The sequence below is a fragment of the Gorilla gorilla genome, chromosome 17 (assembly GCF_029281585.2).
Source record: "Gorilla gorilla gorilla isolate KB3781 chromosome 17, NHGRI_mGorGor1-v2.1_pri, whole genome shotgun sequence".
Taxonomy (NCBI): Eukaryota; Metazoa; Chordata; class Mammalia; order Primates; family Hominidae; genus Gorilla; species Gorilla gorilla.
In genome coordinates this window covers 38,169,505-38,187,985 of record NC_073241.2, presented here as the reverse complement: position 1 = coordinate 38,187,985, position 18,481 = coordinate 38,169,505, and the positions used below count along the sequence as shown (strand labels likewise).

General features: G+C 43.9%; 1 protein-coding gene across 1 annotated transcript in view; it reads right to left on the bottom strand.

The window, feature by feature from the left end:
• The window catches only part of LOC129528335 (adhesion G protein-coupled receptor A3-like), a 49,934-nt gene that overhangs the window by 31,249 nt on the left and 204 nt on the right, over nt 1-18,481 (bottom strand). Inside the window, 5 exon segments of the mRNA XM_063699403.1 lie at nt 5,258-6,363; nt 6,366-6,741; nt 15,192-15,381; nt 15,484-15,559; nt 15,925-16,411. Coding sequence (XP_063555473.1) covers nt 5,258-6,363; nt 6,366-6,741; nt 15,192-15,381; nt 15,484-15,559; nt 15,925-16,411 — 2,235 coding nt within the window.

Sequence of the window (18,481 nt, the reverse complement as noted above, 5' to 3'; positions counted from 1 at the left end):
CAACACACAAATAAAATGTTAAAATTGCTGACAAATCTAAGAAAATTTATTACTAATTATAAAAATATAAGCTAAGATAAAATGTTTTGTAAAAGATAAAACAGCTTTATAAAAACTCAATTCAATTGAGCATATATATTTGAATAAATTTGAGGGTTAGAATTTTGATAGTGTTAATCAAAATTTTACATATACATGTAATCATACTTCTAGGAATTTGCCCTAAAGGAATAATTGAATGAATGTTCAAAGATATAGGTAAAGTTGCTGATCGCATTCTTATGTATAATAGCAAAACTGTAGATATAAATTTACATATTAATCAGAAATTAAATTCTGTTAAATTATGGAACACTATATAAGCAGTAAAGTGATTACATGACTATATTTATAGACATACAGTTAATTATATATTAATATGTAATTAAAGCAGGATTCACAATAGAGTGGTCGTATTTTGTATGTGCTGGTCTTAGTGTGTAGGAATGTCTATGCAAAAATAAAAGATTTTTAGTGTTTTCATGTTTTGTAAATCATGATATTTTACAAATAAGGAAAAATATAAAGCTATTTATTTTGAAAAGCGCACTGTTGAACATATGTTGATAGTGAGACTGATGAATTCTGACTTTTGTCTTTTATGAAGGGATCACCCACCCTTCATATACAATGATAAAATATTAAGACATTATGAAAACTGACAAAGGATACATGGTTGATAAAAAGCAAAATATAAACAACAGCAATTGTCATATACTTAAGGGGGTGCCATCTAGATATTTATGATCAGATCAGGGGAAAATAGACATTGCAAGGGAATTAGGTAGATGTGAAAATGATATTTTAAAAAATAATATGTCATTAAATATGAAAACTATTAAGGGATGATAAATAATGTTTTGTCTTACCTCTATCTTTTACAATTACTTTTAATCTATTAATGATAAATCTCGTGTGGGAAATAGGACTTGGAAAATTTTATAGATCTCACCATTTAACCCAAAAGGCTGAAATTACTAATTTGCTGAGAAAATTGTGTTACTCGAGTACATATTAGAGCAGCCATTTCTGGGGTTAAACAGATTTCAGCTAAATTTCAACAGAAGATCATCTTAATATTGGCAAAGTAAAATGTCACTATTGGTTAATTGAGAAGAAAAATCTATTTTTCTCCTAGAATTTCACATTATGTTCAATGTTCAATGCATGGTAAAAAGTCTTGGCTCCTTTGATTAGATATGAAAATCTTTTTCTCTCAAGAGTTAAAAATAATGTAAATGAAGCTTCTGGCAGAAAAATTATGAGTGGTACAATTTCCTGATATTTTAGTTTTATCACCAATTTCCGTGCCAGGCCACATGTTCAGCTGCCTGGCAGCCCCTACAGTATGTGAAAATATTTCCCTTTTTATAGGAATATGCTGGCAAAAAACCACCACCTCCACGAATTATTAATCCTTTTCTGCTGATTATTTTGAAAAAGCAGAGGGGCAGATCCACATTCAGGTGGCTCTCAGCGGCTGAGACATGCTTCATGAAAAACTGTTGAATTAAATGAAAACGGTGCCTCCTTTCACCACCAGTTTTACCACTACATTAGGTAACCTAGAGGGAAAACGAAGTTACTTTTTTCTGTGGTAAAAATTGAGCAATGAATCCATTGAAAGAATGATTGGTAAAAGTAATCAATGAAGAAACATGATGACCAAGTGAATAATGAATTTACAATATGAAGACAGAGATGTCTGCTTTTCCAGTGATGATGTTCATGAAAATATAAAACTGCAAAATGAAAGGAGCCTGTTAAAAACCCTTTTGTGGCCAGGCACGGTGGCTCACACCTGTAATTCCAGCACTTTGGGAGGCCGAGGTGGGCAGATCAAGAGGTCATGAGATAGAGACCATCCTGGCCAACATGGTGAAACCCCGTCTCTACTAAAAATACAAAAATTAGCTGGGCATGGTGGCACGTGCCTGTAGTCCCAGCTATTCGGCAGGCTGAGGCAGGAGAATCGCTTGAACCTGGAAGGCAGAGGTTGCAGTGAGCTGGGACCGTGCCACCGCACTCCAGCCTGGGCGACAGAGCGAGACTCCGTCTCAAAACAAAACAAAACCAAACAAAAACAAACTCTTTTGTGTTATATTAAGGGAGGAGAAAGACCGAAGAGTAACTTGTCTAAAGAAATAAAGATAACCAGAGGCAGAGCTGTTACTAGAATTCAGATGTCTGATTTCAAGTAATAACAAAGCCCTATGGTTTTAAACCACTATTGCAGAAAATTTAGAGGAAATAAAAAATAATCGCCCTTGTTCCATCAGCTGTTGAGAGTATATTAGTGAATGACCTTTGTCTATGTATATTTGTACAGAACGAACTCTCCCTGTGCTTGTGGAGTGTTAAACAAAATTAACACAGGAGAATTCTCAGGGCCTGGATGGAAGGTCGTGTGCAAGGAGGTTTGATGACAGAGAACTTCTATAGGCATTCACAAGCTTCCAGAATTCATCATCAGACACTACAACTTTGTGGAATAAAAAAGGTGGTTTTTTTTTCAGATCTAATCTTTATATTTAATTTTCCCATCTTATAAAATACGCATACTATTTTCATAAGAAAAATCACTTTAGTAAATACATAACAGACACTTCTGTTGCCTGACAGACAACCTTTAACTGTTTTTAAAAGGATCCACTAAATATATCACTTAGATCTGGCAGTTTGAGAGCTTTTAATGACTATCCTGAGACAACAAAGTGCCAGCTTGTGTTGGCCAGGCTCAATCACAGATTAAAAAGCTATTTCCCCACAGTACTTTAGTTATGAAATCACCCATAAAAGAATAACTTTCAGACATAATACAAAAATCAATTTAATTAATTATTTCTCTATCTAAGCTAGGTGCATTTTAGGATAACTTGGCATAATTTTATGCTGTGGTAATTAACTTAAAATGAAGCCCTTAAGCCTCCTAATTTTTTTTCACTACACTAATAAATGGTGAAACCTATGGCCTGTGGTTCAAATTGCCAAAGAACTGTATGTCAGTCACTGCATCACACACAATATTATTACATTTATATCTCAATTATTCAATCCTGAATATTTTCCTGTTTCTTGTGCTGACAGTTAATAAGTTGCCATCACTTGCTTCCGAAGATAATCATAACTTTTCTGTCCTATGTTAACCAGTAAAAGTGACAGCAATCTTCTTCACAGTAAATTTTTACAGAAGTAACTGATGCACTCGTGATTGTTTAAAAGGACTCCCTTCTTAGCATCTGAGGTCATAAAAATGTTTTATTTCATAACCTAATAAAATGATAACCAAGCTTTGCAACTATTTTGCAAAATTGTTCGCCTGTATTTGTGCACATACACTTTTCAAATTATACAGAGAAAATAGCATCCCCATTTGAAAAATGAAGAATAAGCCCATGGTTAATTAATAACTAATGAAATCATGTCTACTTCCAGTTCAATACGATGCTTCCACCTAAGAACCCGTCAACGCAGTCAACCATTCTTCCACACGCTGGCAAACAGTTCAACATACACCTCTGGACACCACGTTGCTCAAGTTGAGAGGTGAGCAAAACAGGGTCACATCATAAATATGTATTCTTCGATGGCGAATGTTCTTCCATGTCCACATTCCAAATGTCATTACAATTATTCTAGTAACTAGAAACATCCCACTCCCGGAAATGACTTGACTGCTAATCCTGTGGGCAGCTAACCCGTCATCTTAAGCAACAATGGAGCACAATATTAATCACAGAGCCAGAATCCAAATGGCCTCTCCCAGTGCAAGAAAAATTCACTGCAGGAAAGTGGGCTGTGCCCTGGAGACACAAGTATCAGGAGCAGTTATTAGAAAATCATGGCCCCTGAAGTTCAGAAAACCAATGAAATGTTATCCCGCTGACAAGTGAGGTGGCCCATCTGCCTAAGTCTCGTTTATATACATATATCTATTTTCCTTCCTTTAATAACTACATCCTATCAAGTAAAGTGCCTAATGCACTAGGGCCACAGTTCCAAAAACTTATTACCAGAATGCAAGATACTAATTCTTATATATATATTATATATAAGAATATATCCATATTAGATATATAAATATGTGATATACATATTAGATATATCTAAATATATATTATATATTAGAATATATATGTGATATATAAGTGTGTGTATATATAATTGATATATAAAAATATATTAGAATGATTTAGGAAAACAAGGCTTATTATTTACATTTTAGCAATATTAATGGATCTGAGAAGTTCTACATAAAGAAATATGCAGGTTTTGTTCAGCCCAGTGTTTTCCCCACAGTTGTATACAAAGCACTTTTAGAATTGCAAGTCAGGGCCACATTGTATGAGAAGGTGAATGTGATGCTACAGAAAACTCTTATGGATGAGTCAGGGATCTTGGGTTCTGTTTTCAGGCCTGCCCTAACCTAAGCGTGGGCTTCAGTTTACAACTTGCTTGAGGTTCCCTCTACCTCTATAATTCATTTCTTTATAAGTGATTATATCACAAAAGAAATTGTACATATAAAGTTCACACAAAGCTTTAAACATAAAGCTTAAGAACACAATAATTCTGCCCCTTAAAAATTATTCAAAACATTAATTTGCTGCTCATTCATTCTGTAAACTGTGCTTGTCAATTTCTTTCCCCTAGAAGATATCATGTGGACAAGCATATCATGGTTTCAGTGTGGTCCCGTTAAGGTAAAATACACCACTTGTAGAATTCACTGCATTTTTAAAACTTATATAGTCCAATCATTTTGAATTTCAAAAAAGCGCCTAAACAGCCTCTCATTTCTCTAGGACATTACAAGGACAATTAAAAGGAATTTACTGCAAGATCTGGGTGACTAAAACTCCCGTTACAAAAGATGAGCTCAGGGGTGTGTGGAGAAGAGAAATCCAGCAGGCTGAGCTAAGCAGCCCTGCCTAAGCCACAGTGTGGAGGCAGAACACTGCTTTCTCACCAGCAACCTCTGCTATATCTCTGGACCTTAATGTCCAGGAACTGAGAGTTCACCTCTCCCAGTCCCAGTAACAAACAGGTCATTATAAGAGAAGAGGCAGAAGTATCGCCACAAAATTCTGGAAATTTAAAAGCGTGCTTTTAGTTCAAATATGATAAACATAAACAGGCCTTAAAATATACAGATTGAACTCTGTCACACTACCATTTGTTGACACTGTATGCTACAAATCTGAATTTAGAAAAGTACCTCTTTTGATTTTTCCTCTTTGGTAAATCTTCCAAATTTTTCAATCATTTCCGCCACAAATATAACATCCATTTTGTCAGAAAAGTTGGCTGCTTCCACAGTGTAAGCCAGTAACTGTACAGCTGTTGCCACGGCATTGGTAAGATTGAGGGGCATCTGATTAAACATATAAAGAACTCTAGTGACATCATTTGCATACTGACAGCGAGAATAATCATCATCTGCCCAAAAGCCGCCTCTATCACATCTGAGCCAAGCTTTTCTCTCATCCTGTGGGTTTCTGGGATATATCCCACTGCCATGGGTGTTCTGCGTACACTGCAGATATGCAGTAATGCCCGCCAATGTTCTGGGCCATCTGAAATCACCTTTGTTGTTTACCACCCTCTCTGGAGGACAGTACTGTGCAGAACTCTCTAATACCACAATATCCACAGTCCTCGTATTATTCCCACGTTTGGTCTGGACATGACAGCCCCAATTTCCAGTAGATCCAGCCTGATTATTAGAAACGGTTAGGGCACTTGCAATCAAGGAGCAGTTGTGAATCATGTTCTTTTCAACAAAAGTACCTTGCGATTCATCGGTTTCAACTATTCTCCCATCCTGATACCGCAACACTTGCATGTCCTGATCAATATATGAAGCCATGCACTGGAAAGGAAGGCTGTCTCCTTCAAACACAACTTGGCGATGAGATGGAGTCATGTAGAAAGACGGCAATTCAAGCGGAGGGTCGCATGTCAACAGCTCCTGCTTCACGCCTGTGACTGGTTGGGCCTGCAGTGACTTAGGATAAACACACCTGGTATCCCGTACCGTGATGTTCCTCTCCTTTACCCAGCGATGCATCCACAGTAGGTTACAGTCACACAAAAGATACTCAGTCTGGAATTCCAAAGACCGTAATGAGGCAAGATAATCAAAAGTTCCTTGAGATAATGAAGAAAACAAATTCCCCGAAAGGTTTAGCCGAGCCAGATTGGTGAGTCCTCGAAATATGTTTGCATTCAGACATCCTATTCGATTGTTTGTCAGATCCAATCTTTTTAGAGATGACAGTCCCCAAAAGGCACCTGGATCTATACGACTAATAAGATTGTTTGGAGGTCCAATCTTTCAAGGAGACTTAACCCAGAAAATGAGCCATTCTGCAGCTCGGATATCTTATTGTTACTCAGAATCAGGGTGACCGTGCGGTTGGGCAGAGTATCTGGGGGCAGGACCTGCGCGAGCTCCAGGATGCTGCACACCACCTTGCCCTCCGCGGCGCCCGCCGCCCTGCCAGCCCCTCGGGGCCGCCCATCGTGCTTGCAGCAGGCGGGCAGTGCCGCGGCGCCGCCGCCGCCGCAGCCTCCCAGCAGCGCGAGCAGCGTTAACAGCGAGAGCGGCAGCAGCAGCGGCGGCTGCGCGCGGCCCCGCCGGCGTCCGGGCGGCTCCAAGCTGCCGGCCGGGGCCTGCTGGGCGAGCGGCGGCGCACTGGCCTAGCGGGCCGCCCCAGAGCCCGGGCGAGCAGGAGCGCGGCTCGGGCCCAGTGGCGCCCGGAGCCTCATGGCGGCCGGAGGACCGGCCCTCCCCCGCGCCGACGTGCTCCTTTGTCCTCTGCGGCTGCTCTGGGCCTGGAGGGAGCTGGGGGTCCAGTTTTTTGTTTTTTTTTAAATTATAACCAGATGGTAGAAGGAAGAAGACGCATGATAGGGAAGAGAATAAAAACATGAATATGGAGAAGGAAGGGGAGACTAGAACACAGTCCCCAAGATAAGACAATACAATGAATAAATAAGAACATTGGCTCTGGGGTCCCTAATCTCTAACTCTTGGTTTCCTCACCTGAAAAGGGGATGTAGTAATAGTACTAATTTCACAGAGTATTTGAGAAGCTTAAGTTAGCTAATATATAGGAAGCTAGCACCTACTTGGTAAGGGATTAATAACCGTGAACTATTTTATTGCTATGTTAATTTGGGGGAAATGCCACTCTTGATTTAAAATAGGACTAAAGATGGCTACAGATTGTTTGTTTGTTTGTTTGTTTGTTTGTTTTGAGACGGAGTCTCACTCTGTCGCCCAGGCTGGAGCACAGTGGCGCAATCTCGGCTCACTGCAAGCTCCGCCTCCCGGGTTCACGCCATTCTCCTGCCTCAGCCTCCCGCGTAGCTGGGACTACAGGCGCCCACCACCACGCCTGAATAATTTTTTGTATTTTTAGTAGAGACGGGGTTTCACCTTGTTAGCCAGGATGGTCTCGATCTCCTGACCTCGTGATCCGCCCGCCTCGGCCTCCCAAAGTGCTGGGAGCACAGGCGTGAGCCACCGCGCCCGGCCTAGAAATTGTTAAACATGCTTTCCTCACAACCTAAAATTTGGATGCTCAAGGAATTGTTCTTATTTTCATTGTCTATATTGAGTGCTCTTTGAGATACAGGTATCAGAGCCCCGACTTAAAATGAGAATAGGTGACCCAGGTTATTTTTTCTTCCCTGTAACTGGGAAGTGAGGGAAGGCGAGGGCATCCTGATGGAGTGCACAGAGGCAGATGGGGATGCCATGAGGAGTCAGCCTCCTCTCTCCATCCCTGCTTCCCTCTGCACACGTGACCCATTCTTCCCTCTTACACACAGGCTGTTGCATGTGGCAGCAAACTTGGTCATGGGTGAGCCTGGCTTTCTGGCAGCTGAGGAGAGAGAGCTTCCTACCAGATAGGTGCAGAAACTGGCAGAGGTTCCATCTTGACCCCATGTAGCTAAATGTGGCGCAGCAATGTTATTAGAGAGGAGGGAAAATGGAAGCCACAGAGGTTGATAGGTAGATAGGGTGGAAGAGGGAGGGTGAGAGGAGAATGGACAGACAGAGCCGGATTCATTCGTAAAGGAGCGATGGCTGGTTTACTTATTCAGGAGGAAACATCCTACCTGAAAGGAGCTTAAAGGCTGGTTTGTCACCCTGGACACACGTGGTAGACATCGGGACCGGCTCTGCAGCTGAATGCAGTTTAGTCCAAGGTTTGTTTACTGTGTCTGGACTCTGCCATCTTCCACTCTGCATTTCAATTCTGTTGACTGGATACTGGATCTACAAAGGACAGTTTCTGAAAGTGAAGAATCACAGTTCATTGTTTCTAACTATTTCATCTAAGATTTGAAAGGAAAAAATCCCTTCTATGAATTACAGTTGGCCCTCCATATCCATGGGTTCTGCACCCACAAATTCAACTGACCTCAGATCAAAATTATTTGAAAAAGCATATTTGAAAAAAATACAACAATAAAAACACCACAAATGTAAAAAAAGTACAATATAACAACTATTTACATAACATTTATATATATTACTATGTATTATAATTAATCTACAAATGATTTGAAGTATGCAGGGGATGCTAGGTTATATACAAATTCTACACTGTTTTAGATCAGGGATGTGAACACTTGCAGATTTTGGGGTCCACAGGGGTCCTGGAATTAATTCCCTGTGGATACTGAGAGATGACTGGACATCCATTCTCCATGCTATATATTTTCCTTTTCATTATTATTGCTGTTTCGGTTTCCCTGAAAAATACAACATGTTTTAAACTTCTCTATATTATAAATCTCATTTAAAAAGTGTTGAATCAATGAAGTCTGCCAGCTACTTCTTTCCACTTGTTGGACTGCTTTGGCGAAAGTGAATAGTATTACCTTACCATGTAAAGCATGGTTAACGGCTTTAAAAGAATTCCCCGGCAACTGAATAATGGGCTGCCAGAAATATTCGTGGTGCCAAAGGATCTGGACATGTCTGTTCCATTTATTGTGTGTTTCTTGTTTCATCATGATTAAGTGCTCACAAAAGACATAAAAATCCAAACCTCTAGGGTATGTGGAGTTTGAGGGCAGAAACCATATTTTAACATATCTAGTCTCATACCTAGCATGTTAAGATGGTTAGGAAAGTATCAATGGCAAAAAATGATGAGCCTGTGTTATGTCAGATACTGAAATTATTAAGTTGATTTCTGGTGAATAGAAAGAAGTCGTTCTGCCACTGCTGTTGTGCCTGGTTGAGTGGCCTAATGTTTATTCTCAGGAGTACTGAGTGTCTTGCATCGAAAGCTTTTGAGTTGTCCTGCCTGTTTACATAAGTTTACATTTCACAGAAATAGGAAGGTGGGACTTATTTTTAAATTAAAACTCCCTGTTAAAAAAGCCTGACAATGTAGTATAGCAAAATCATTTAAATTAAAAAATTTACCTGAATAATAAATGGAACCTATTAAGAAAAAAATTGAACCTATTAAAAATAAAAAATAGGAATAATACTGAAAATATCTTAGAAAAGAATGGAAATGCAGAAAAATGTAAAAGGTGCTTTGTTTCTTCCATGAAGCAAGAGAAGTTAAGGCGAGCAGCATCTCAACCTCCTCACCGTCCAATCCTTCCCTCCGGCGACCCTCCACTCTTGGCCTGTGCTTGGCCATCTTGTTCTCACTTTGGTAGGAGACTCTCCTCTCTCCCACCTCGTAGTCTAGGCCGGCAGTTGCCACCGTTCTTGAACACACTGTGGCTTCCGCAGGTTATGGATTCTCTGCCAGTCTCTTAATTGCTAGGATCTCAGGGGCAGGATAATTGTCTGAGAATTACACATCATACACATGTATCAAAATATCACACTGTTCCCATAAATATGTGCAATTATTATGTGTCAATTAAAAATAACACTATTTTTAAAAAGAATTCCTGAGAAAGGGATTCTTAATTGTTTTGCATGTGACTCACAGGTCAGAAGACATTCACATGGGACCCACTCCCCTGGGCCAGGGGCCAAGAGAAATTCCTGGGCTGGTTAGCTCAAAGTCTGTGTTTTTTTTTTTTACTGCTACTCAGCAAAACACATTGGAATTCAGCCGGAGAAGAGTGACTTCATGTGAGAATATAAGCCTGAATCGGCTTTAAATGTGTTTGTGTGTCTAATCCACATCCGAAATTTAGTCCTTTATTATTTATCAAAATTATTTAAAACACTCCATCATGACCAACTAGTATGAACCCAGGTCCCCTGGCAAAACCCCATGATCATGATCTCCTGGGACTAGTTCAGTCCTTAGAGAAGGCCAGAGAGTTGGCCCTGGGGCCTCCTACTCCTCTTGAGGAAGCCTAATGTCTAGGAGACACTGAGTGGCCATCCGAAGATGAAGCCTTTGAGGCAGAGTTCTCAAGAAATAAACCTAAGCACTGTACGAGTTTAATTTGACTTTAGGAAAAGAAGCCAGGTAGCTTTTCAGCTGCCTTTTAGCTGCGGACTCAGTGCTGAACCCACCGTTTCCTATGGACAGAAGTAACTCTATCAGAAAGGCAGTAATTATCAATAACTACCTGCTGTGATTATCAAGCAACTAGTGCACAACACAATTTATGAATTTAGGGCTAGGTGGGTATTTACCTGCAATAGTTACTGAAATCAAAATATGTTTACCATTGACTAAGCATCAGGAAAATGTAAACAAATGCCACGGGTTGGCACAAATCCTTAATTTTGGTAAATGCAGAATTTTTATTAAAAAGGTTTTTCCTAAAATTTAGCACTTTTCCTTATATCAGGTACTCAGAAAATTATTATATGCCTGTGACATAGGGAAGAAATATTACATAGAAAAATTGTATAACATCTTTTTTATACCCAGCTGTCCTTCTCTTATGGATTTGGATATAGTGTTCTTGATATCAGTTGGAATAGTATTTGTGTGTTCTTCTGATTTAACATGTTTAGCTTAAAAAAAAAAAGGAAATGTGAATTCTGTGGTCAACACTGGTAAGATAAAGGCACGGTGGGTGATGTGTTGGAACTTCAGTGTCACCTGGCTTTCCAGATTGCTCCACAAAATTACAAGTTGAATTTTAGAACATACAGCTGTTTGATTATGTTTAACAGGAGAGTTCCACCATATTTTTCTGGGCAGGACACACTTAGATTTTTAGAGAATTATTGGCGTGGCCTAATGCTTTACCAGAGGGGTTGGCATGGAGAGTTCTGTCACATGCAGATTTTGTTGTTGTTGTTGTTGTTTTGTTTTGTTTTGTTTTTTCAAGATGGAGTTTTGCTCTTGTCGCCCAGGCTGGAGTGCAATGGTGCGATCTTGACTCACTGCAACCTCTGCCTCCGTGTTCAAGTGATTCTCCTGCCTCAGTCTTCTGAGTAGCTGGGATTACAGGTGCCCACCACCATGCCCGGCTAATTTTTGTATTTTTAGTTGAGAAAGGGTTTCGCCATGTTGGCCAGGCTGGTCTCGAACTCCTGACCTCAGGTGATCTGCCTGCCTTGGCCTCCCGGAGTGCTGGGATTACAGACATTAGCCATTGTGGCTGGCCACATTGCAGGTTATATGCACTTAAATCCCTATGTGGACTCGACTTCTGTATATGCGGACTTTTTATTAAATTTTCTGTACTCTACAAAGGCCATCTGGGACTGGAGGTGGGGAGTAATGCATTTGAAGAAAAACCAGTCATCCTACCTAAACATAAAACCAAATATCTAGCGTGTGTGGAAAAGCTGGACAAAAGTATCTGAGTCCTTGATGTGCACTGATTATGTCTCTCCCTTCCATTACAGGCTCAACATGGGAAAAGACATTCCGGCAGATTGGCTTTGAAAGGTAAGCAAGGGTTAGCATGTCTCCATTTTCGTTACTCTTGTCTTCTAAGTAATTTCTTCTAAGTAATTTATTGATTATAAATCAATAGTCCTGTCACCACCCTTTTGGTAACTGTATGACCTTGATCAAGTCATCATTTTGCCCCTCCGAGCCTCAGTTTCTTTGTAGAGCATTACTTCATAAAGCCTTGCCTGCACACAGAGTGGAAATAAAGATGGAATGGGGCAATTGATGTGAAAACACCTCTTGAACTGTAAAACAGTACATAAAGTAAGTTACAGAATTAGAGAATCCCAGGAAATGGTTGACTCTCCCCTAGCTTCATCACCTCATATGTCGTAATCAATTCTACAGTTTTAGTACAGAAAAGTTTATATTTGTATTGATGTCTTCCCAATTATTAAAATTGTTAGATCTTTTTAGCTTTAAGTGAAAATCTAAGATGATGTTTTTCTTAGCTAAAAGCATCTCCACACCAGCATCTCCCCAAAAGAAACAAAAATAGACTCATTATAACATCAGAAAATGTGCTGGTAGGTCCATGCAGTTTCTTTTCTTTTTTCTCTCTCTTTCCTTTCTTTTCCTTTTCTTTCTTTCTCTTTTCTCCTTCCTTCCTTCTTTCTTTTCTTTTCTTTTTTTGAGACAGGGACTTGCTCTGTCACCCAGGCTGGAGTGCACTGGCATGATCTCGGCTCACTGCAACCTCTGCCTCCTGGGTTCAAGTGATTCTGTTGCCTCAGCCTCCCAAGTAGCTGGGATCTCAGGCACCCATCACCACACCCCGCTAATTTTTGTATTTTTAGTAGAGATGGGGTTTTACTATGTTGGCCAGACTGGTCTTGTACTCCTGACCTCAGGTGATCTGCCCACCTCGGCCTCACAAAGTGTTGGGATTACGGGCGTGAGCCACTGCACCTGGCCGGTCAATGCAGTTTCTAAACCACCTACCCTTGGAATTGAAGGGCAGCATTTTGCACAGCTTTCTACCAGTGACATTTAGCATCTTATCTCAGACTTTCAATGGAAATAAGGCTATTGAAAGAAAAAAAGTCATTTTAATTTTATTTTACTCTCACAGTAGGTTTTGACTAGTTCTTTTTATCATAGTGAAAATGTGTTTTTCTCTGTATTGATCAAGCTGACAGAGCACTTAAAGGATATAAAGGAAATAATAAAATACTTGAAAATGCATTATTTCTCTTGTAGCAATAGAGAATAGCACATCACCAGACCCACTGTGGTAGCACTTTCTTTGCCATTTGTTACATGATTCAAGGATGATTTATTCCTCTACCTACACTTCCAGTCACATCAGCACCATCGCTGTTTGCTGTCTCAGTAAGTGCTCATCATTCTTAAGGTATTGCGGGAAGTTGATTTGGGATAGTCAAATCCCACAGGCCAACTTAAAGAATGGAAAGTCATGCACAGCTTCAGTTCCATGTGAAATCTTTTTCTAAAGCATCTTTCCCTTGATCCTTCTTTCATATTATCAAACATCTCAAACATACACAAAAATAGAGATAATAGCAGAAAAAGGTCACCCATCCACTTCCCAGCTCCAGTAAATCTTTGCCACACTTACTTTATGTATTTATTTTGGCTTAAACATTTTAAAGAAGATCTCAGATACTATGTCATTTCATCCCTACGTAGGTCAGCTTCATCACCTCATATGTCATAATCAATTCTACAGTTTTAGTGCAGCCATTTCTGGGGTTAAACAGATTTCAGCTAAATTTCAACAGAAGATCATCTTAATATTGGCAAAGTAAAATGTCACTATTGGTTAATTGGGGGCCCTGTCCGGGGCTGCACTTCCCTCGGCAGGGAGCGGGTTGGGGGCACTATCCCAGACTGTATTGCCGGCAGCAGTGAGGAGGGTTAAGGGTACTATCCAGGGCTGCACTGCCCACGGGGGCGGGTGGGATGTTTTGGGTTGAGGGCGCTATGGGGTGCGGGGAGGGGGACAGTTTGGTGTGTGCTTTAGCTAGGATTTTGCTTCAGCTAGGATTTCCAGTACTGTGTTAAGTAACAGTGGTGACAGTGGGCATCCTTATCATGTTCCAGATCTTAGAGGAAGAGCTTTCCATATATCCCCATCCTATGTGATTCTAGCTGTGGGTCTCTCTCGTGTGGTTTTTATTATGGTGAGGTATGTTTCTTCTGTACCCAGATTTTTGATGATTTATAGCATGAAAGGATGCTGAATTTCATCAGATGCTTTTTCAGTTTCAATTGACACGATTGTACTGTTTTTGTCCTTTATTCGGTTAATATGGTGTATCCCTCTGATTTTGTGTTGAATGGCCCTTGCATCTCAGGGATACATCCCCCTTGATCATGATGAATTATCTTTTTAATGTATTGTTGAATTTGATTTGCTGGCATTTTGTTGAGGATTTTTGTATCAATATTACAGATACTGGCCTGTAGTTTCCTTGTTTGATGTCTTTGTCTGATTTTGGTATTATGGTAATAATGGCCTCATAGAATAAGTTTGGAAGTATTCCCTCCTGTTTTTCAAAATAGTTTTGAGTAGTATTGGTACTAGGTCTGCCCTCCTGTTTTTCAAAATAGCTTTGAGTAGGATTGGTACTAGGTCTGTGAATGTGTGGTGTGAAGCCATCAGAAGTGAAGCCATCGATCGGTTCCTGGGCTTTTCTTTACTGGGAGACTTTTTCTGATGGCTTCAATCTCATTATTTGTTACCGATCTGTTCAGGTCTTGGATGTTTTCATGATTCAACCTAGGTAGATTGTATGTGTCTAGGAATTTGTCAGTTTCTACTAGGCTTTTTAATTTATTGGCCTATTAAATAGCCAGTTACAATCCTTTGCATTTCTGAAGCATCAGTTGTAATGTCTCCTTTTTTTATCTCTTGATTTTATTTATTTGAATCTTCTCTTTTTCTTAGTTAGCCTGACTAAAAGTTTGTCAATTTTATTTAACTTTCCAGAAAGCCAACTTTTTGTTTAATCTTGTGTTTTTTTATTTCAATTTTATTTCTGCTACAATCTTTATTATTTATGTTGGGTTTAGTTTGTTCTTTACTAGTTGTTTAAGGTGTATAGTTTATTTGAAGTTTTTCTTCTGTTTGGATGGTAGGCACTTATAGCTATACATTTCTGCCTTTCTACTGCTTTTTGTGTGTCATAAGTTTTGGTATATTGTGTTTTCATTACCATTTGTTTCAAGAAATTTTTCAATTGCCATCTTAGTATCTTCATTGACCCACTAGTCATTCATTCACGAATGGATTGTTTAAATTCCATGTGATTGTATGGTTTCCAAAATCACTCTCTTACTTATATCTAGTTTTATTCCTTTGTAGTCAAAGAAGATGGCCATGGAGACAGCAGCGTGGTTGAAGTGGTAGGAGGCGGCCGTCAGCAAGAGCCGCTCCGTGCCTGGCAGCTGGAGGCTAGAGCCTGTGGCGCAGCGGCTCGCCTCACTGTGGTTGGTGGTGGCGGCGACAGAGACTGCAGCACTACCAGAGTGGTAGGACAGGGGCTATCTGGGGCTGGACTTCTCACAGTAGGGGGTGCGTTGGGGGCACTCTCAGAGGTGTCACTGCGTGCGTTGGGGGTACCTGTTGGTAGCACTATATGGGGCGGTGCTGCCCATGGCGGGGAGTGGGTTATGGGTGCTCTCTGGGGCTGCAGTGCCTGTGGAGGAGGACAGGTTAGGGGCACTAATCAGGTACTACGCTGCTGGCGGCTTTGTTGGGGGTGGAAGTGGGGGGCGCTATTGAGGCAGGACTAGCCATGGAGGGGGGCTAGTTGGGTGCTGTTGGGGGCTGCACTGCTGGCGGTGGTTGGTAGAGGTGGCAGCGACAGTGGTGGCATCCAAGGAAGGAGCAATTCTCCTCTCCCTGGACTCCACACTCCAGAGGGCGACCTCCTGTTGCTCATACTGGAGTGTGGCAGGTGCACAGTGTTTCCGTGGGAATCCTAAGCATGGCAGAGCCCACACCTGCCATGGTTACTGGGCCTGTGCATTCTGGGTCTGTGCCACAGAGACTGCCTGGCACCTCTGGGTATGGAGTAGCAGACACCACAGGGAACAGGGCCCTGTGCGTGGAGGCGTCCAGAACGGGAATTGGCACCTGGATGCAGAGGGTTGGCTTGATCTCTGAGTTTCTGCTGCTCCTGCTCAACAAGGAGTGCAGCCCCGGTGGGCCCAGCGGCTCCTGTGGAGTGGGGAGCTGGGCTCTGTGGTGTCTCCAGCACCCACCTTAGGCCCCAGTTCCTGGCTAGCTTGGGCCAAAAGGAGAGGCTGGACTTTGGAGGCTGGGTGTGAGTGCCTTTGCTGAAACTGGCCTCTGCCACCCAGTGGCTCACATGACAACGCGAGGCTGTGATGCTACCACCCTTTGCATCTTCCTCTAGGCTCTTCTGGCTTTGTCTGCCCAGCTGCTCCGTGCCAGGAGGAGGAGAAGACACCTGCCATACACTGAAGGTTGCAACACTGCAGCTTGCCTCGCTGAAGCGTGCCAGAGAGGTAGGAGGGTCGCAACACTAGGAAGGCAGGTGGCAGCAGCCAGGGTGGGGGCAGGCCTATGGCAGTGGCGGAGCTGCGGCAGTGGCCAGGTGGCAGGAGCCTTGTAGGGAGGGCCAGTGCATTGGCATTCAGCCTGGCCCCGCCCTGTCCTGGACTGCCCTACTGTTACCTGGCTGTCTTGGCCCTGCCCTACCCTGCCCTGGCCCCACCCTGGCCCTGTCTTAGCCCTGTGTTATTGTGTCCCTGCCCTGGCCCTACCCTTGCACTGGCCCTTCCCTGGCTCAAGCCGTGGCCCTGCCTCTGCCCTGGACCTTCCCTGAATCTGTGCTGGCCTGCCCTTGGCTCTGATCTGCTCCTTGTGCTGAACCTGGGCCTGCCATGGCCCTGGCCCTGCCAAAGTTCATGGTCCTGGTCCTGGTCCTGTTCTGGCCCTGACCTGGACTTGGACATGTCCTGGCCCTGATTTGTGCCAGCCCTGCCTTGGCCCGTCCCTGCCCTGGCCCCACCATGTCCCTGCCTGTTCTGCCCTCTGCCGGCAATGACCTCGCCCTGTCATGGCCCAGTTGTGCCATTGCCCTGCCTTACCCTGCCCTGGTTGTCCCCTGGCCCCTCCTGGCACTGGCCGCTCCATGGGCCTGCCCTGACTCTGCTGTGGCTTTTGCCCGGCCCTCACTATGGCCTGGTTCTGGCCCTGTCCTGGCCCTGCCCAGGCCCTGGCCCTGACCCTGGTCCTTCCATATCCCTGGCCCTGACCGTTATCCAGGCCCTGTCCCTGCTGCTGCCATATCCCTGGCCTGGGACCTGGCCCTGCCAGGGACGTGCCCTGACTCTGCCATGGCTCTGGCCCTACTCTGCCTTAGTCCTGGTCCCGACCTAGACCCTTTCCTGGCTCTGCCCTGGCCATGGTCGAAATTTCCTGGTCCTGAGCTGGCACTGGTCGGTCCCTGGTCTTGGCACCACACGCCCTGCCGTGCTCTGGCTGTGTCATCACCCTGCCCTGGACCTGCCCTTGTCCTACTCTGGTTTGACCCTGCCATGGACCTACCTTGGCCCTCACGCTAGCCTTGGCTAGGCCGTGCTCTGGACCTGGCCCTAGCCCAGACCTGGTTCTGGCCCTGGCCCTTGCCCTGGCCTTTGTCCTGCCATAGCCCTGGCCCTGGCCCTGAACTGGACTTGGAGATGTCCTGGCCCTGAAGTGACCTGGCCCTGCCTTGGCCTATCCCTGCCCTGCCCCTACCATCACCTTGCCCTGTTCTGCCCTGTCCCGGCAGTGACCCAGCCTTGCCATTGCCCTGCCCTACCCTGACTTGGCCATTCCCTGGCTTGGCTCTGGACCTGGCTGTGCCCTGGACATCCTCGGACACTGCCTCAGCCCTGGCACTAGCCTGGCCCTGCCTTGGCATCATGGGCCCTGCCCTGTCTATGGACCAGCTCTGGTCCTGTCCTGCACTGGCCATACCATGCCCTCCCCTGCCCTGACTCAGCCCTGGCCTTGGCCTTACCCCTGGTCCTGCCATATTTCTCATCCTGTCCCTACCCTGGCCTTGGCCCTGACCCTTACCCTGCTCTGGCCCTGCCCTTGTTCTGGCCCTACCCTTGCCCTACCCCAGCCCCTGCTCCTGTCATGGCCCTGCCCTGGACCTGTCCTGGCCCTGGCCCTTCCCTGCTTGAAACCTTACCCTGGTTCTGCCCTGGCCCTGACCCTGAAATGCCTGGCCCCACCCTGGCCTTGCACTGCTTGGCCCTTCCCCTGATTCTGGCCCTGTCACTGTCCTAGCCCCAGCTCTGTCACTGGTCTTGCTGTGGCCCAGACCCTTCCTTGGCCCTGCCCTGCCCCTGTTCTGGACCCTGGTTGTGCCATGAACCTGCACTGTCCTTGCCCGTGTTTTGCTCCTGCCCCGAACCTGGTCCTGCCCCTGCCATGGTCATGGTCCTGGCTCTGCCCTGGCCATTCCCTGGCCCTGCCCCGGTATTGGCAATGTCCTGGCCCTGCCCTGGCTCCTAACTGCCCTGGCCTTTTCTTGGCCCTGTGCTACCTTGGCTCTGCCATGCCGTGGCCCTGCCTCTGCCTTGGCTCTGCTCTGGGC